Source organism: Manacus candei, unplaced genomic scaffold (assembly GCF_025592945.1).
Source record: "Manacus candei isolate 608988 ecotype Guabito, Panama unplaced genomic scaffold, ASM2559294v1 h1tg000015l, whole genome shotgun sequence".
Classification (NCBI taxonomy): domain Eukaryota; kingdom Metazoa; phylum Chordata; class Aves; order Passeriformes; family Pipridae; genus Manacus; species Manacus candei.
Genome location: NW_026138063.1, coordinates 98,779 through 118,912, shown reverse-complemented (window position 1 = coordinate 118,912; position 20,134 = coordinate 98,779). Strand labels below are relative to the sequence as shown.

The 20,134-nt window shown below is 36.9% G+C and overlaps 2 protein-coding genes and 1 long non-coding RNA gene across 6 annotated transcripts in view; 2 read left to right on the top strand and 1 right to left on the bottom strand.

The window, feature by feature from the left end:
• HLTF (helicase like transcription factor) overlaps positions 1–11,778 on the top strand; it is a 30,454-nt gene extending 18,676 nt beyond the window's left edge. For both annotated transcript variants that reach the window (XM_051782223.1, XM_051782222.1), the window contains exons 19-24: positions 800–978; positions 4,642–4,770; positions 6,180–6,292; positions 6,474–6,654; positions 9,521–9,601; positions 10,265–11,778. In XM_051782223.1, the coding sequence (XP_051638183.1) occupies positions 800–978; positions 4,642–4,770; positions 6,180–6,292; positions 6,474–6,654; positions 9,521–9,601; positions 10,265–10,417 (836 nt within the window). In that variant the 3' untranslated portion in view covers positions 10,418–11,778. The remainder of the gene's footprint in view (positions 1–799; positions 979–4,641; positions 4,771–6,179; positions 6,293–6,473; positions 6,655–9,520; positions 9,602–10,264) is intronic.
• Positions 11,779–13,016: 1,238 nt separating this feature from the next.
• GYG1 (glycogenin 1) overlaps positions 13,017–20,134 on the bottom strand; it is a 16,492-nt gene continuing 9,374 nt past the window's right edge. For 2 of the 3 annotated variants that reach the window (XM_051782227.1, XM_051782228.1), the window contains exons 5-7: positions 19,583–19,709; positions 16,278–16,497; positions 13,017–15,337 (exon numbers count right to left, since the gene is read on the bottom strand). In XM_051782227.1, the coding sequence (XP_051638187.1) occupies positions 15,176–15,337; positions 16,278–16,497; positions 19,583–19,709 (509 nt within the window). In that variant the 3' untranslated portion in view covers positions 13,017–15,175. The remainder of the gene's footprint in view (positions 15,338–16,277; positions 16,498–19,582; positions 19,710–20,134) is intronic. The other variant, XM_051782229.1, reaches the window with a different exon arrangement.
• Positions 17,594–20,134, top strand: part of LOC127468742 (uncharacterized) — a 25,418-nt gene continuing 22,877 nt past the window's right edge. The window contains exon 1 of the long non-coding RNA XR_007903663.1: positions 17,594–17,723. This is a non-coding gene — a long non-coding RNA (uncharacterized LOC127468742). The remainder of the gene's footprint in view (positions 17,724–20,134) is intronic.

Below are 20,134 nucleotides of genomic sequence, written 5' to 3'. Positions count from 1 at the left end.
CCATTGCCTCTTCAGCAGAATAGGACACTGTTGACTTTGTCACAGCTGTAAGGAAGGGTGAACACAGAGGACCGAGAGTGAAGTTTTATTTTTGACAAGCCAGAACTGTACAACTGCATAGCATTAAAAATAGCGTTAAAAAACAGACTATACTTTCAGAAGAAAGTATAGTCTGTTTGAAATACTTTAAATTTGAGAATTTGCAAATGTAATATTTAGAAAAAGCCTACTTTGAGATGCCATTGGCATGGGTGTGATTTTTCAGGAAACTGAAAGACCAGTGATATGGTCAGAACCTTTTTCAGGAGGTTGCTGTTTATCTTCCTTAAAATTACAGGATGGAGAAATTATTTGATAATTGTTCCATAATTATTTAGAAATTAATTAATAACTAGTAAGTATTAATTGAATTTCTTTACTTAAAAAGAAGCAATTTTAACTATAAGTAGTGTCATATTCATAAGATTTTTGCTACTTGAACAGCTGCCACATGAAAATTGCTTGTTCTCATTAGGCATTGTGTTGCACATATACTTACCACTGAGCATACAGTTGAGGTTCTTTGAATTCAAATTACTGTTTTTCCAAGTATGATTACTCATAATGTGTTTTGAATTAGTAGGTTAAAATTTTCTGTAGTATGGGGCATCTTGTGTTTTTATACATTGTAGGCTATATCCTCATTGTGTATAAACTATTCTAATTGCATTTTGACCAGTGGAGCTGTTTTGATGCATGAGAGTTCAGCGTGTTTCCTTTGTGGAAATCTCTGGGTTTAAGTACGTTTCTATATTTCCAGATAATAGAACTCCCGAAGAACTGCATGTGAGACTAGTGAGTAAAATGAAGTTGGTTCTGAGCTCTGGTTCAGATGAAGAATGCGCAGTTTGCTTGGAATCATTGACTCTTCCTGTGATAACACACTGTGCACATGTGTTTTGTAAACCATGTATTTTTGAAGTCCTCAGAAATGAACAGGTTGGTTGTTCTATGATTACAATTAATTGTAATAGCTATTCGAAAGCAATGAACTAGTATCACCAGGAGGCCATCTAGCTATTGTTCTTTTAAATCACGGTGAACAGTGTAAATGTAGTTATCAGCTGGCTTATAAAAGCTATTGGTCTGAAGTCAAACTGTGGGGAGAGTAGCTGTCAGACTGAAAATACTCATGGACCTTACCTTACCACTGATCAAAGACCGATTCCGTAGTTCTCACCTTACTTTGTCCCTAGGGTCAAAGTGTGCAGCACTGTATGCCTCCATGTGGCTGGATGCTTCTTCACTGCTTGTGTGTGGTGTCATATATGTGTATGTTGTGCTTAAAAGAGACTAAAGCTGTGTATTGGAAGTTGACTGTTGAACAAAAATCACATCCGTGCTCCATTTTCCAAGCTGATAAATTTCTACAGTGAAATAGCTGCCTTGTTAGAGGGCCATCTTTATGACCCTCTCTGGACTCTATCCAGAATAAACTTGTGGATGAGCATCTTTTAATTGCTTTTTTGAAAACCATAGTATTTATTTTTCTTGTATGCTTCTAAGCTGTGCTTTTCTTTCTTGTTTGCCCTTTCCTTTCCTATGGTAGTCTTACCATATGTATTGAGTGCTGCTGCACTTACTCTCTGGAATTGTTCTGCCTCCTCCTAGCTAGAGTAGAGCTGCAACTGCCAGCTTAAACCTGGGTGTTCTTTATTAGGAGACGGCAGGGGACAGATTAGTCCCTGCTTGTGCATAAGCAGTCAATTAGATAGAGGTGGGTAGTGTTGTCTTTCTGGCTTGTAGATCAACTTTGTTCCGTTTCCAGATACATAAGGTTCTGATGCAGATATCCCACTCTAGAGTTTCTGAGAGATTTGAGGGAAACTAGTGTTGTGAAATTATTCTTTAAGGAAAGAGCACTTTCCAGAGGCCTTTTTCCAGCGCAGAGGTTCTTGATGTGTCTGTGTCAGAGTTGGTGCCCCTGCTGAACCATCAGGTGTTTTTAACATGCAGAGAAATAAATTGGGATATGATGTGATGGAATTATTATAGTATATTACTTGACTTTACAGTCAAGTTGCTTACTATGTTTTACCTAGAAAGGACTGTGGAATCTCCAGAACTAGTGTCTTTGTCCAATACCATGTTGTTCCATAGATTACTTTCATAGTAGTGAAGTCTAAACAGAGGTGGGTGTAACTTCTTTTGAACTATCATGAGTTTCTATAAGCCTTTCTTACCCTCAAAATGATTCCTGATTTAAACCAATTCCTAAGAAAGTTCTTGCAGCTTCCAGCCAGAATGCTGCCTGTGTTGAACACTGACTGAAAAGGGGTTGCAAGCGGAAGATTTGATGAGGGGATGTTTTTCTTTAGCTGTGTTTGCTCAAGATACCTTTGCAGCTGAGAGTGCTAAGAATAGTGTTTCACTGTGGGAATTTTCATGCCCTGTGTTTCCTTTGGATTGTTTCCTGTCTGTTGAAAGAAATGGAATTTTCACAAGGAAGATAACAGAACGTTGTTAAAGACTTAAAAGCATTCTTTCCCACAGACATGGGGGGAAGGGGGATAGAGAGTTCAGAGTTGTGAAAACGAAGGCTGGTGACCCTTTTCACACGCATTAGGCTTTGGTATGTAAGTAAGGCAAGGCTGGGGCCTTCCTGGTGCTTTTTGCCTCTGCTAAGTTTGGACTCAGTAGTGTGTATGTGTTCCTGCAAATAATGGAATAAATCTGTCTTCACACTTCATCTGTGAGTGGTGGCCGTCTTGGTTAATCTGCATCTATCAATTTCCACACTGGCACACATCTAAATTCCAAAGTCAGTGAATTCAGTGTTTCCACGTGATAGGTATTTTTGCTAGTACCGCATCTCAGTTGAATAGTGGTGTGCCTGAATGTTATAAATCAACTCTCTCCTAGTAAATAGCTCGGGGAAGTACTTTTAGGTATCACCTTAAAAACAAAGGAAGCCAGCAAACTGCATACCCTCTCTCCAAAACAGCTTGTGTTCAAACAGGATTCTTCCAGGCAAGATGCCTGTGCTTTCCATTATTAATACAAATGACAGCATTAAACGGTCAGTGAGCAATGAGATGTGAAGCTGCAAACACAAAACTGCTGAGTGAAAAGTTTGGCCTTTTGTTGTTACTATGAACTTGGAGACCGTTTTATTTTTCTAATGTTAACCTAAAAGTATTTACCGAAATTGGAAAAACTTTTTAGTAGTTAACAGCTGGAGAGTGACCACCACCTTCATTTCAATCTTCTGCTAAGGCTAAATTCAGAGTCGTGCAAATAAGCGAAGATCCTATGCAAAAGTCCCAGTAAAGCTATAAAACGTCTACAGTAATCTAATGTCTTTGTGTATTAACTGCATTCTTGTAAAAACTTGCCAGATATGCATTAAAACGTTTTTTCTTCTTTTAGCTGTTGATTGTGAGACATTTCTGGTCATTTTCATATGCTTTTACTGCAAGTGTTTGGTGTCTCTGTTGGTACTGTTTAGCTGTGTTTTGTGTTTTGTTTATAATTGCAGTACTAAAGTGGAGAAGGGATGCAGAAAGACATGAGCTTTGTATTTAAAAAGAAAAAAAAGTCTTTATGAGCACTGTTAGGATTTTTTTTTTCAGAAAACCTTTTTCAGATGTAATAGAATTCATTTATTTTGTCTTGTCACTGGAGGATTTTTGGATTGGTGCCAAATCAGGAATGGTTCATTGGTTCACTACATTTAGGAGGCTGTTATTTCAGATTTGTTTGTGTTAAGATTCTGTCTCTTGAAAGGATAGCTTTATTGTTGCAATAAATTAATGTATTCAGACTGTGACTGCCGGCCTCTTTAATTGGCTGGCAGTTCAGTCCGGATTAGCAGCCCCCAGTATTCCCGTGGTTTGTGAGCTCTGCTTTGTAGCCTGTCTAAAGATGCCTTGGGTCTGTGGCCAGATTGCTATATAAACAGAACTAGCTAATTTTAAAGGGTTGCTCTGTTAGGCAAAGGTTTTTCATGTCTGTCATTTTTGCTTCACAAAGTTCTGTGTTTGTACAGTGTACACAGTCTTTTTGTTAAATTTTGTGAGTCCTATGAAAGTGCTATTATATAAATTTTGCTTTATCCAGAGTATACTTCAGAGAAAAAAGCTTTTGGTGTTAAATCATGTCTCGTTTCTCATGTCTGCTGGGGAAAAAGAGAAGATACCCTGCTTTGTCCTGACAAAGCATATTTCATCAGACTGCTGTTATTTCTGTGCAGGCTTTGAAGAAAAAGGGTAAAAGGTCATTCTTTGTTTGTAACTAAGAAAGATAGTCTTTGAAGGATGGTTTATTTTTCTGATATTTGAAATAGTCTATCTCCCCATAGCCCAAATATTTGCTTGCCTTAAAATATTGAGTTACTTATTTCAAGTATAAATATGCTCAGAAAGAAGACCACTTTTAAGGAAGGCTGAGTGTTTTTAAAACATGTAGTGTTTGTCATGTTAATGTTCTCACAAGTAAAATATTGTGACTGTCATGTCAGAAATGACAGTGTGTTACAAGAATGAATCTGAGGATTTTTTTACATGAACATCAATATAATATTTGTAAAGGTGTTCTTTAGTATTCACTATAAACAATTTGATTTAATATGTTTCTTGTAATGTTATTTGGGCTTTTTTGTAGCCAAATGCCAAATGCCCTCTCTGTAGGAATGAACTTCAAGTAGAGCACTTGGTGGAATGTCCCCTAGAAGAGGAAATAGACTCCAGTAGTGGAAAGAAGCCTGATCGGGAGTGGATATCCAGTTCAAAGGTACATTCCATTGTGTTTTATTGGGCTTTTGTTATGGTTTTTTAGGGCATACTCTATTATTGTTATGTAAATATGCTGAATATATTATACATGTGAATAACATATTTAAAGTATTATTTAAAAGTCTGCCCAGCATGTCTAGCCAGCACAGAAGAAAGTGTGTAATAAAATCCCACTGCAGACAAATTTTGCAGCAGGGAAACAAGACAAAAGGAAGACTAGTTGTGATTTGATGCTGGTCATTGTTCAGTACATAGATATGTATTAATTAAATAAAACTTCGGTAAAGGGCTTTGTCTTTTGTTTCAGTTTCTGAAGATAGAGCAGTTTTATAGCCACTGACACTTATCCAGCTCTAAATTTACTTTTGGCAACAAAATCTAAATAAATCCTTCTTTCTTACATGTTATATAAAGAATATATATTCTACTCTAGCGGGGAAAACTAAATGGGCATCATATAACACTTGCCAGATAAACTGCTGAGATACTGTTGTTTTACTTTGCAGACCTGTTTGTCAAGGTCTGCCACATGATTTTTTTTTTTGCCTAACTTTCGTTGTGCATTTTCTGCCAGAAATTAAATCTTCCTGCTTGTATTTTGACCTTTTTGTTTTGAGATTGCTTTTCTGCATGTTACTTTTAATGAAGTAGTTGTTCTTTCAAATGCTGGTTACAAATTTATTCCCTGAAAATCTTTCTGTGGAGACCTAAGAACTAATTTAGGACATTATGCTCTAGAATAAATTAAGATTGTTTGTTTGTTACCTGGTGCTGTTACTTGCATTCTCTAGCTAAACCTTACATGAGAAAACTGGCAGTGTTCTTCTGCCTCAAGTCCAGTTCCTTGTTCCTTTTGTTTCTTATGCTGGTTTCAGAGTGCTTCTGGTGTGTCCTTTTTCCCTGTCATCCCCAGCCAAGCGTCTTGCATAGCTTATTTGCCTGAGTATTTCTGGGGGAAGCCTTTCTCAGTTCCTGACTATTGCTGTAGTAAAGCACTTGCCTTGTGGCTGTCCATTGCTTATGCCTTATTTTTTGGAGTTCCACTACTTTGTTCCTATTTTCCATATACCCTGGAGATAGGGGACTTGCTGCTTCCTGACAGTGGGAAGTATGTCTGGAAAACAGGTTGTGACCAAAGCACCCTCAATATCACCCTGTAGTTTGTGACCATTAAAAATGCTCAACCCTTGGTTTCCTGTGGAAATTAAAAGAAACCCTACCCACAGAATTGGAGATGAGTTCATTTAACAGACATTACTGAACAGGGATTTCTCTCAGTTGATACGAACTTTATCAAAGCCACCTGTAGGAATAGAATCTAAGTTCATTTAATTTCAGATAAATGCTTCATTTAATTTCAGATAAATGCTTCATTTAATTTCAGATAAATGCTTCATTTAATTTCAGATAAATGCTCTTATGCATGCTCTGATAGAACTGCGGAGGGATAATCCAGCTGCTAAATGTCTCGTCGTTTCTCAGTTTACAACTTTCCTGTCGCTGATAGAAAATCCCTTGAAGTAAGTAGAACTACTGTTATTTTTAATAAACATGTGTTTTTACAGTGTCTTAGAAAGATCTGTCAAAGAAAATAGAATTTTAAATTCACATTTCAAAGTAGAGGTCAGGATTTTAATCTGTTTATTTCCTGTTGTCACAGAAAATGGCTTGTTAAGTTGAACATTTTTACTTTCTCTTTAGAGAATCAGGGTTTGCCTTTACTCGTTTGGATGGGTCAATGGCACAGAAGAAAAGAGTGGAAGCAATTCGGTGTTTCCAAAGCAACCAAGCAGGGTCTGCAACTATAATGCTTTTGTCTCTGAAAGCAGGTGGAGTTGGATTAAATCTGACAGCAGCTTCCCGAGTGTTTTTAATGGATCCCGTGAGTAATGGGTTGTTCATAATGATCTGGCTTAATCTGGGGGAAGCTCCTTTGGCGTTTTCCTAAGAGGTAGAAGGAAAGCCCCTCTGAGAATGAATTACACTGATGAGTATTTGTTAAAGGGCAAGTAGGACTTTTCTTCATTTGTTTCCCTGGCATCTTTTTGATTTAACACTGTATTTTTGTGCTGTCCATTTATTTACTGTGAATGAAAAGAATGCTAGTAGGACTACTAAAAGAGTGGTGTGACACCTTACAGTGTAGCATATGCTATCTGTTCCTTCTTTATTTCTTTCTGATATTTTTGAATGTGGTTTTCTGTTTGTTGTTTAATAACTTCAAAAGCTGTGAAGTGGAATTTCAGGAACAGTGTATATTTAATGCAGTGCTTGTCTGTTCTAGTCTCTTCTGATGTTATTGTGAATTTATTGATAAATAAAGACGTTAGTCTGAGGTTACTTTTTGTAGTCTTAGAAGACTGGTAATATTTAAACTTAGGAAGTTTTTTTCCTTTCATTAAAGCACTCAGGAACACAAAACTATTTGTAAGGAATTAAAATGTAAATTACATTTATTGATAGCAAAATGGTATTCTTAACAAAATTGGTTCATGTGTTGTGTCATTGTACAAAATCAAAGTTTTTCTGTTCACTTCCTCCACCACTGTTAACTCCTCTGATGTCCCAGTTTTTTGGCAGTTGGAAACTAAGACAAATTCTGCACTTAGAAACAAAACCAAAGTAAATGAAAATAATGGGGTAGCTTTAGACTTGGGCATCTGTTAATACCAATAGTAAAGCAAAAGTACTAGCTTGGACATCAGGCTAGTGTTAATAACAGCATAAAGGCAAAAGCTATTTATTTAATAAACTAAAGGAATTAAATACAAGTAAGAGTATGGAGAAGTTTTTCCTGAATGGCAATGCATCTTTCCCCACGTTCTTTCTGGGTGCGTTGCATTGATGGGTGCAACTGGAAGGGACGTACATGACCACAACGCCATCTAGTCCAACCACTGCACTTTGGGTTTTTTTAACAATTCTCTGAATATTTGTGGAAACTGCAAGAGAATTTTAATTTTCTGTGAAGATAGTGAATGAGATAATGCATTGAGTATTGCAGCAAGCAGTTGTAAGAAAGTAAGCTAAGCCTTGTTAACACTGAATCATCTACAGTATACGGTTGTACCTAACAAACCAGAGCCCAATAAAATTGCAGCCTTTGTACACCACTGAACAGCCTCTTCTCATCCTGCTGGTAACCATCCTGTGATGGTTACCATCCCAAGTGGCAGTGGTTGACTACTTGTATTAGATGGAGGGATAGTGGGACCACGATTCTTTATTGATCTCACTTTTGAATAGTCGGTGCCGAATCAGATCCAGTCGCACATCAGCATTCCTTGAAGTGCATTCCTACAACAGTAGGAATTAAGAAGCAGAAATACCTTGAGCCAGTGGAGTAACCAGTTTTTCAAATTCTGTGGATTTGTTGTAGCACTGTAGCTTAGAGGTCTGCATTCCTTCTCTGAGAAGTGTAATACCACAGTGCAAGGGAGGAATATTTATCCAGCCATAGATTACTTTCTCTCTCCCCCGCTTTTTTTAAATTGTTTGTTTGCTTGTTTAAATACAATCATAGCTGCTGAATTCTCACCTTTAGGAAGAAATACGAACCTTTAATGTAAGAGTATCACAAGTATGCAGATGTTTCTCTGAGGCTCAAGTTTCTTCATATTTTCCCATGTAAAATACAGTATCCTTTGTATGAGCTATTGCAGAAAGGGATAGAGGTACTGCAATTCACTTTTCCTTTGCAGGACTGATGAGAGAAGAGTAAAGTAGTACATTTTGGTCTTCCTCAACTACAGCAAAGATAGAATGGAACATGCTTCTGCATGTTTGGGCCAGGTCTTTCTTCCAGACATCATCTTGTTCATACAGTTAGATTAATATTAGAATGGTTTGCCATACGTAGCTTGCCAGGAACGTTCATCTTGCAGTGACAAAGATATAATTTGTTGTACTTTTGATCACTACCATAGATTGGAGAAACAAGACTTGTTTGGATTTTTATCTTGCAACTTGATGTCTCTGCGTGTGTGTAGGCATCAGAGGTTCTTAGAATCTAAAATGAGTCATTAAGAGTACTTAGGTAACTTGCAGTATGTGGATGACATGGCAAGGCGAGCCCATTCAATGAGACTTGCTTAGCAGAGACAGAACGCTATTACAGTTAGGTAGATTTAATTATCTATTCTGTGAGAACTAGTAGTACTGTACCTTTAGATAGAAAGAACATGCTGGAAAAATGCAGACTTGGCATTTCACAAATCCTTATATTTAGTGTTAAATCCTAAGCATAAGCAGGAACAGCTACACTATCATTTTGTGTTCAGCAAAGTTTCTTGTTTATGTAACATGGTGATTATTGTATATACTAATGAAAGAGTAAGTGGGTTTACTTAACAGTCCAGGGACTTAGTTTACTTCTAAGTAACTGCGTGAGTTCAGCTGGTTTAGATTTTGCTATCAGGAAAAGAGTACTGAGGCAGTTAATATATGCAGTGTTTATTTCAGAATTAAAATAACAGGATTGTTTTGATGTCTTTTAGACTCCTGACAAACTTTGTTTTTAAAGCATTTACCTGAAGTTCTTGCTTGTTATGAATATATAACTGGAAGTTCTCAAAGCTTTCTTTACAGCAGGATACTTAAGGAGTGAGACATTAGGTTGGGAGTAATTAATCTGCCAACAATATTTATTCAAGTGGTGATGGTACAATATCTGCTTTGTGATTCTGTGTGCATATTATTAGGTACTTTGAAGTGAGGTTATTTAACTTGTTCATTGCTGCTACTGCTAGGCTTGGAATCCTGCTGCAGAAGACCAGTGTTTTGACAGGTGTCACAGGCTGGGTCAGAAGCATAATGTTGTTATTACTAAGGTGAGTTGAGAGATGATCCCAACAGTTTCCTAGTTATGAATAAATATTTTCAAAAAAGCTTTACTATATTATAAAAATAATTGTGACATCATAGTCTCACCAGTAAACATAAATTGTGGTGGGATTGTTGAAGTATGGGCTTTGGATTGTAAAATTTTAATATTAGAAATCAGATGTCCCTGTTGAGCTATTTGGAGTGACTGAGATGGAGTAGTTTGCTGTTGCTTAGCCTGGCTATTACAGTTCATTATCTTGAAGGTATATAGAACATTTCTGCCATTGTCATAGCAGCTTGATTAGCTGTGGAAGAGAGCTGGTCTGTCTCGTTAATATCCAATCACAGATGTATTACTTGGAAAATTGAAGACAAGTTCTCTTCTAATATAAGAAGCAAAGAAGAAATAGATATCCTTCCAATAAATTAAAAAAAAATAAAAGGTTAAAAAATTAAAATGCCAAACCTTTTCCTTCAACTGCTTTACAACCCTTTTCTTTGTGTTTTACTTACAAAGTAGTAACTAAATAATGTAACTGTACTTTAGGCTGCTTAGCATTTTTTTTCAAAATATCTTAATTTCTCATCTTAAACTTTTGTTTAAAAAAAAATTTAACATCTTTATTTCAGAGTGTTTCTGTTTGCTTGTTTGTTTGTTTTTATTTCAGTTCATTGTGAAGGATTCAGTGGAGGAAAATATTCTGAAAATTCAGAACAAGAAGAGGGAACTTGCAGCAGGAGCCTTTGCGACCAAAAAGCCTTCAGCAAGTGATGTGAAACAAAACAAAATTAATGAAATTAAGGCTCTGATTGATTTATAGCTTCATCCTGTGGTATTTTCAGTAAATAATATATTTAATGTTTTAGATAATACTGTTCTTCAAGTTATATGTTCCATGCTAACTTTCAGTTTTGTTCTCTTTGTGCTCAAAATATAAATGCTTCAAATAAATTATAAAAACAAATTTGCTCCTAAATGTTAATTTAGAAGCACACAAACTCCTGAAATTATTCCAGTGTTCATTTCTTCAAAAGGTTGCTTATTACGTTCAATGCTTAAGAATACATAAAAGTCCCTCAAAACGGAAATGTGTATTGATACATTCTAACTTGCAAGCATTTCATCTTTTTTTAGAGGTGAAAAGGTGATAAAAGGTACATAGTATGTGTTTCCTCCTTCAGACAAAACCCTTTAGAAATGAATTAGTTTCGTGTTTCTGTCTCAATGTTGCCTGATAAACAAACAGATCATCTGGATTGTTTGTTTCAGAATAGGTGGTCAGTGACACTTTGTAAGGAATTTTTACTTTTGCAGGCTATGTCCGAAGATGGTATTCAGTTAAAAATTTTAAAATATTTTGTACTGTTTCTGAATAATATACAGGTGGAGGAGGGAGTCCCTCTGTTGATTACTTCACAGGACCTAGTAAAAAGGAAGTACTTCAGTTTGTAAAACACTTTCTTTTAATGTTTTACTTACTCTTAGAAGAATTCCAATGATTTTTATAAAAGTGAAGGTTTTCTTGTTTGGATAAAATGCTAGAATCACAGGCATGTATTGATAACATGCTATCTGGTAATTTCAGTAGACACTTTGAACAGTAAGACTGTGCTATATTCAAAGTAGATAATAACCCACTCACATGCCAGTGAATCAGTACAATAAATTGTATCAATTTGTATAATTGTACAATAATTTAAACAAACTATTTTAATAGCTGCCAGCTTTCTAACAGTTTTCTTGCACTGCTTTTCCACTTGTAGTGGAAGAACTACGTGTTTTTCACTTCCATACATGTCTTTATGGAATGCTGGTCTGCATGCTGCGTGATTTATGGAGGAAGAATTTGGTAAGCTACTCATGTTCAGGTACCACAAACTAATAAATAGCACTGAAGAATCTCAGTTGAGTATTAGTTGAATATTCTTGTCTGTTCCTTTCTTTCCATTTGATTCTGGTCTTCTGATACGTGTGTACCTAACATTCTGCTGCCTTCACCCTAATGCTCAGACTTCACATTGGAGGCAGAGGTTGCTATATCTGGGTCCTGTTTAGATTTGGGAAGTGTACTTGGCAGAAGAGAAGTGGAATCTGACTTTGCTTGTAATGCCTTTCACCTCTTCTTATGTCCTAAGAATACCAGCCAGCTGATTGTAAGATGAATTGCAAATATAGGAAAAGGACTGGGAAAATAAAGGGAAGATGTCTACTATTTGGAGAAACAGTGAGCTAATGAAAGAAGTGAGAAAGGAATTAAAAATATGTAACTTAACAAGCTGATGCAGTTTTTGGGAAGCCAGCATCTTAGCTATGGAGAAAAGTGTGCTTTAAGTCTGTTAGAAAAGGAATCAAAAGGGCATGAATGATGGAAGACAGCATGAACCCTGGTGACTGGTTATCACTGGAAAGTTGACAAAAGATAAAAAAAACCAGAGCTAAACCTGATTGAAGTTGGTTTTTTTGGGAGTTTTTTTGCATAAAGTTTTTCTAGTTCAGATTCTGATATTTAGAGATAAGCTGGAGAAATAATTTGATTATGAGGGAAAGATTTGTCTTTGTTTCATTATTTCCATTTTCCAAGTTAAAATTCCACAGGAAAGAGACCCATATCTTTGGCTAGTCAAGCTACATCATTACTTGTGTGAAAATGTGCTGACATTTTGCAGAATGGCTTAGTTATCATTATGAAAACAGTTACTAGTATCTTTTTCTTCTATTAGACAATTGTTTCCATGTTCCAAAGCCATATAAAAACTTACTGAAGGTGGTACTAAGCTATATGATCTCTGCCAACAAAGTCATTAATGTATCTGAGAGAACAGATAGAGGTCAAAGCTGAGAACAGAAAAGTCCTGTTTGATTTGATGGAGCCCTTCCTTCAGTTACTCGGGTGGATAAAACCCCTTGTGTTCTGGTGGTTTGGAGTTTATTTCTGCTTTTCATGACCTCTAAGTAGTCTTTGGCTATCGGCATTCTCTTTTGTGGAGTTTGAATATGTTCTAGAAATGAGCTCTTGGAATTATTTTTAATTCCAAAGACTGAGTTAATAGTCTGTCATTCTGATTTTTTGGTGTTTTTTTACTTTGTACATAAAATAAAGATGTAAATGGAAAAAATGCTTCTGAACTCCTAAGAGTTGCTCTGAGTTGTCACCATCTAAAGAACACCTTAGATTATATGCTTTATAAAGGCAAATGGAGTTCCAATACTTGAGTTGCAATCTAAGCCGCCCTATGATTTTTCTGAATAGTGATGTTTTGAGTATAGTGCTTGGATTCAGTTACTGCTTTGAGTACCTTCCGTTTAGAGCAGAAAACTGCTTGATGAATCAAGTGATACTATTGCAAGAGAAGAAAAGGGATCTCTGCTTTTCTGCAAATACTGCCTGCAGCAGTTGTGAAGGAAATCGTGGCAGATAATGACATAAAGGTCATTTTATTGAGAATAAGCCGCATAGAATTTGGTATAGATGTCATACCTTTCACTTTCCTGAGGCTGTGGGTAAACATTTGACCATAGTATGAGTTACAGAGGCTAGGACAGAATGATTGTTACAGGTTTTCTTTCTTTACTAGCTATATTTGTTAACCCAAAACATGCAGGTTTTCATCTGATTCAGCATCTCTCCTTATCTTATTGTATTAACGTAACAAAACTTACATGCTAAACCAAATTTTCAAGCAGGTAGTAAGTCTCGTACCTTTACACATTCTTGGTTCTCTCCAACTAAGTTTAAAAAGAAGCAATGTACCTATTCTCTAGTATGAATACAGACAAGAGGAGGAAAACCTTTTAGCTGTCTTTAAAAGAGTATTTTACTATTTTCCATAGAGTATTCTGTGAGCATGCAGAACTCCAGTACTTGGTTGATATATTTTTGTCATTACAGACTGTAACTAGTAATCCCTCCTACTTTCACACAACTTCAAATTTATCTGTTTAAAAATAAAAAAAAAACCACAGCAAAAGAAAAACCCATACAGGAAAGGGCTAGTTTCAACTGTGAGTTCAGATACTATGTACTTTTAAATAGCTACAAGCTACTTTGGTTTGGACCTCATCTTTTAGCATTTTTCCTAAATGGTGACCAACTGATCTTAGAGCAATTAAGTAGTGAAAACAAGTTAAAACAGACTAACTCTCATACCCGTATTATGTCTTCTGCTTTACCAGCAAATTGTGAGGGCTTGTTGATTATTTATTTTATCTCTACGTTAAAAGTTTAGCACCCTCACTAGGTTCCAGCCAAAATCCTCCTCTATTAGAAAATAATGAAATAATATTTTCTTAGTGTTTCTGGACTAGTACAGGGTATAGCTGTCAAAGAACACTACTTTTGTTCTGTTTAGACTTTTGGCTAAAGGATAAATCTGAACCTTAATACAGATATCAGCCAATCTCTGTCATCAGCATACTTTATTTTTACTGCTTTCCCACGTATCTTGGAGTATGTGTAGCCTGAGTGTGGCAAAAAAAGCCCTTTCTTTTACTCTTTGCACACATGGAAAGAGTAGTTTTCCTAATCAGGAAAGTACAGTTACTTAAGCAGCTGTGTAATCTTTCTTTGCCAAAACAGTATCACCACTGTGTGTAAGACTAAGTTCAGTGTACAGGGCTTAAGTTAGAGATGATGTTTCTTTAGTCGCTTGAAAGAAAGAGGCCCTCTTCCCAAACTCCATGTTACTAATGTGAGTAGCTTCAGCAGGTACTTCCTCCACTGCTCTATCCTATACTTAGGGCAAGCTAATAAGGGGATTGGCCCTAAACAGCTCCCTAGCAAATTACTATCTACTTTGTAAATAATTACAGAACTAAAAGCTGGACATTTGCTAATGAGAGCCTGAGTAGCATTAGCAAAGCTTAAGGGTTATACCTCTTGAATATTTTAGTTAGCCTGCTTTGGATCTCCCTTTTCCTTAATTGCTCAAGAGTTTAGGGAAGACAGAAATGCATGACAACTTTTTATTTTTGTATCAAGTGCAACATTGCAAGGAACAGATAAAACTCAGTTTACTAGTCCCATAGTATACAGAACTGAAAAACGCATTCTGCCATGCTGTAGGCACTGTGCGTAAGAACCTGGTCAAAATTTCAGTGCAATTGTGACTGGAAGAGCAAAGCAGTGCTATTACTGTTACAACCGTATGTATCCCAGTGTCATTAATACATTTATGGTAAAGCAGAACGGCTACCACTCCAGTGTATGAGCAATCTCATGAATTAGATTTTACATCTAAAACAGCAAGCAAAGGAATCAATGCTAATCACCTTAATGAGGTGAGGCAACAAACCCAGTTTCGAGAATATCTTGAGCCAATTGATCACAACAGAAGAAATTTTAAGCTGAAAATACCTGGTTTTATCTAGTAGGGAGAATTGGAAATTGGGCAGTAATAGGTGGCCCAAGGAATTCTGCTTCCTAGCTTTTGCTCAGTGTTCATCTGTAGCACTGCAGAGGCCTTCAGCCAAGAAGTTTTTCATCAAGCTACTAGCAAGTGTAACTGACCACCATCTATACCTTTCTAGCTGTTAGTTCTGGAACAAGTCCTTGCATCACCACTGTTTGAGACAGGCATTTCTACTGAAGGTAGGTGTCAAGTTTCTTCTTGATGTTGTCAAAGGAATCCACTCCCATATAGTCAGCTTGGCCCTGTTCCCACCGTTCCTTGCGTTCTTCTGAAGATTCAGTTGGTAATACTGGTGATACTGATAAGTGGGACACTGCCTCTGTAACCTCTGCCTAAAAGGAAAGGCAGAGTAAAAATACAGAAATACTTTGCATAGCTAAAGTGAGCAACAGGCCATAGAAGAGTGGGACAACAAAGTAGATGTTCTCATGCGCAGTAGCAAGCATTGCCAACGGGCAGGGATTGTGCAGCTTTCCTAGCAAAATAACAAAGCAGAGTTACAGAAGTTAGCAAGGGAAAAAATAATTAAAAAAAAAAATAATTAAAGTTTAAGTTCTTCATACCTCTCTACAGAAGCCACAAGAGAAAGCCAGAGTATAGACCAAGCCCGATAGCTGCAAATAGTTTGTTAGAAAGATGCAAGATTACCAAGAGAAAGCACATCTTAAGAGATCATTAACTTTGGTATTGGAAAGGTTGAGAACTTAAACTGGCCCACGTACTAAGCTAAGACTAAGAAGTCTGCAGTCAGATGCAAGCTACTAAATTCTGAATGAGAATTAGAGTTCAAATCATTACTTTGGCTTTAATAAGTATTGGGATTCATCATTGCCATTTTATGTAAGTATTGATTCTCTAGTTATCCTGGGTTTACCTAAATTTGTTTCACCATGCGAGATCTGTATGTACCTATTTGCATGCTGAGCTGGGGTTCTTCTGCTTGAGAACCTTATTAGCTGCAACACATTAAGAGTTAGGTCCTTTCTCTGTGTATATTAAAGAAGTTACTGTAGTATAATATCTGGTGCAAGGTTAGCTTCTTACACTGTTTTAGGCAAGCATACAGCTATGTTCAAGACCACTACAGCATGCTTCTCTTCTGTAGTATTTTTTATTCCAAGCTTAAAAGAGCAAAACCAAAATACCCTGCATCCCCCAAACTAAAACACACCCATGCTTTGAGTTGGACAGAAGGAAGGAAAATCACTGCAATGGTAAATAACCCATCATCCATACTTGGGTATGGATGTACAAGATTATTAAAGCACGTACCATGTTTACACCTGTAGTAGTTTCTTTAACAATTCCATGCTGTTCTAGTAATGGTAAAACATCAGCTATGTAGGTATCCCACCACATGTTGAGGAATTCTGGGTGAACTATTTTAGGGTCGTCCATGTTGCCTTTTATGCTTTTTGTTCTGGAGTCATATGTGTAGTTCCATGGCTTTGTGCTTCCCAGGAAGTGCACCACTTTAGTACTGGCACCAAACCTGTTGGACAGAAACATTTTAGAAGCCATTTTATATATGTGTCTAGAAAATGAGTTTTGACTGGCAGACAGTTTTTTCTAACCTGCAGTTTCTGCATTTGTTCAGAAAACAGAAATATGAATATATTTAAGGGGCTAAATGCTAAATCATCAAACTGCCAATGCCTACTGCAACTGAAAGCATTGCTATAAAACAGAAAAAATGCAAACTGAATTCTACATTACACTAGTCAGAATATAGCCAAAACCTAATGATCTGGGCTATTTAAATACTTACAGCCAACTCAAGTCTTTAGAGTGGTGTCCATAGCTCAGGAGAGAGCAGTCTCAAGCAGCCGTTGCAATCGGAACTGGTTTTAAAAGTGAAAAAGATTCTACTCCAAAGTCAGCAAGCCAGAGAGTTAGGTATTACAAGCATTATGTAGAGAAGGGTCAGTGCTGAGTTACCCTTTCAGTTTACAGCACTGTAGAAATGGATCATTGGAAGGTCCTGCTACAGGAAGACCATGACCTGCAAAATGATAGCTTTGTATAACCCAGGCATTTCAAAGGACTCCTGATCTTGGTGCAGCAGGGTCCTGCTAGACAACCGTTATTTCCTAAATAACCTTAGTTTAGCCATGGGTGAGTTTGGTGGTGGGCTGGTTTTGTTTCTTTTAAAAACCATTTTAACTTAGTTTTCAATGTGGACTCTAGCTTTGTCCCAAATGTTTAGATGAAGTGTGCCTTGTCTCAAGTGAAGAACTTAACAGTAGCAGAGATGACAATCATTTCATTCTTCTACAGTTCCAGAACCAGATTTCAGCTTGAGTCAGTTTTGTGAACAAGCAATACCAGTCTCTCGAGTAACAGTGACTGTCTTGCCTAGTTCAATTTGTATCATGTTACAATTTCTTCTCAGCGTAATATGACTGGAATGGATAATAACACCGGAGCAGTTTGTCTAAGCACATGCTGGTCATCTTGACCAGGACTCAGGCATTTAAGGAGTGTTACATATGGAGAAAATACAGGTGTGTTTCAAAAGCTGTAGAATATTCAAACTAAGGCAGTATGCTTTGGGGCGGGAGGGGGGTTCCACACTATTGTAAGATCCTTGACTATATTTCAATATTCACGTTCAATGTTTTGAACACAACTGATCTTACTGCAGAATGAAGACCTACATGCATATGAAATGGCCAAGTATTTGCACTAACTGCAAGAAAAAAGAAGTGTCTTCAAGAGGTCAGTTACTGAGCTTTAACTTTAAATTCCATATGTCAAGATTTGGCATAAGAGGACTACATTAGTTTTATTAGCTGTCACAGTACTAAACAACCTGAGTTTTCATCTTAGGCTGCCGCTGTTCTGAAGAGACTCGTTATTGTTCAAAAATCTAGGCTATTTAAGCAGGAGAACGCCTAAGAAGTGTTATGCTACACTTGCTGCAAATGGATAAGTGTACTCTTGATATTCTGTACACTTACAGCCAGAACAACAGTTGACAGATGCCAAGCTTCTATGATGTTTTCAGTATCTGCTTTCTAGATACCTTCTGGATCTGCAATACTTTATTTTGACATTTAAGTTCAACTGTTAGGAAGCTTTATGTCCACACTGGCCTCAGCAACTAATCTGTCTTTCCCCATCTCCCAGAAAAGTCCTTCATCAATGTTTTGAAGTTAGAGAGCATTTGTCATGAATTGGCATTTTCCTTTGGAAAAAGGATTACTGAGGCTGCTGTGAAATCTAGTCTCGCTGTACAAAGCTGTAAAAACCTTAGCTATTGATGTCAGTAGGTTTAAATTTCAGTATATTCTAACTGCTGATTATCAAGAGCGTAGCTGCTGATCTAACCAAGGGAAATTATTCCACCTATTGAACGGGGAATTTTACTTACAAGGGCTGCACTTCCAGCATTCTACTTTTGAAGGTCTGATGAGTTCTGTTAGGCAACTGATTCAATTAGTTAAACGGAATTTTTGCCCCCAGATCCAAGTAGTGTTTTGTGGCAACAAAGTAATTTGTACAATTAAGGTTGCGTGACTAACAAGCCAGCCATGGAAAGAGGACGTACTTTACAATAGATGTTAGCTTATCAAATGCTATCCAGCTACTTAGTCATTCTGAGGCTTGCATATATTTCTTTAAATAAGTGTTCCACTTTTAGCATGACAAGATTCCAGATGGTATTCTGATCACAAGACATAGTTTGATCTTGAGCCAGCAACAGTCCTGCTTATGCTAGCCACTGCTTTAGACACTAGTAAACTGATGTCATTCAGAGATCAGATTGTTTTTATGCAATTGGTACTTTCTGTCCCCCTTGCCCCCAGCTTCTGCAGCTCTTAATAGATAAAGAGTTTCTGTGTAACATTTCAGCTTCCCTTGCTTCCCCCCTCTTCCTCCTGTGTTATTATAGTATTTTGACCCTGCCTCTGACATACAGTTTATGCACATGCCAAATGGAATACTGCTAGCTAGGGAGGATACAGTTTTCCTCACAGAGGAAACATGTAATGGTATGTGGCTGGCAGTAGACTTTGTTCCATGGTGCTGTTACTTAAAAATCTGACAGAGGTCAAGAAAGACTGTTGGGAGAGAATTCTAGTTTTATACAAGTCTTTGCTCACCACATTTATTTGAATGGTATAGGCTGATTAGATGAACTTTAACTACTGGTTATTAAATACCCTAAGTAACTTGAGTGAGAAAAGGACAAGTGGGAATGATACCAGCTCAAGTTGATTCAAGAGTCTACTGCCATTGGTTAGAACTGTACTAGACTGTATCCCATACTGGAGGAGTGGTTCTTCCTTTTGCAAGTGACTTGTCAAATGTACTTACTCTAAATTTTGGTGTTACTACCAGGGATGAGTGGTTTAAGCTACCGATACAGCTCTCTCTGCACTTATCTTGAGGTGACTCATTTGACTTACATTAATTCAAGTTGTTGTTTTTTAAGAGAAGAAACTACTATATATTCAGTGACAATGACAGTCTCCTTCTAGACAACCTGTGTAAGCTCACATCATGCCTGTTCATTCTGTTACAAGAAATTAGTTTATGTAAGCTCTAAAATCTTCTAAAAAATTTGAACTTACGCTTTAAATGCTGGAAGGTAGGAATATACAGAAGTGCTGCTCAAATTATAAATAAATGGTAGATGTTTGCTCATGTCTGTTGTTGCCCAGCTGCTGAAGAAGGTGTTTAATAACCCCTGATCTGCACCTAAAAGAGAAAGCATTAATAGGCTACAAGCATCAGATAGCTATTTAAGGATCTTTTTCAGTCACTTCAGTAAGTAAGAGTTGGTAATGCAGTTGTCATGTCCAGTAGAAGTTTGGCACAGAGCACTAAATTTCTATTTGTGAACAACCCTGTAAACTTTGCAGCCTTTGAAAATCCAAAAAAATGTAGAGAATGAAATAGATAGTCTGTGTGGGGTTACTTTTGCTAAAAGATAGCAAGCTGCTTACAAACTCTGCCATTCAGTTTCTTTTACAGCTGAAGTTCAAGCTGTATGAGGCAGAAAAATCAAAATAGACCAGGACAACTGAGTACTGTTCAGCTTCAGGAAAGCTGTATCTCAGAAGATCAAGTGGCAATAATTAGTTTTATTACTTATGCTTACAGATGCATAACCAACATCTCAT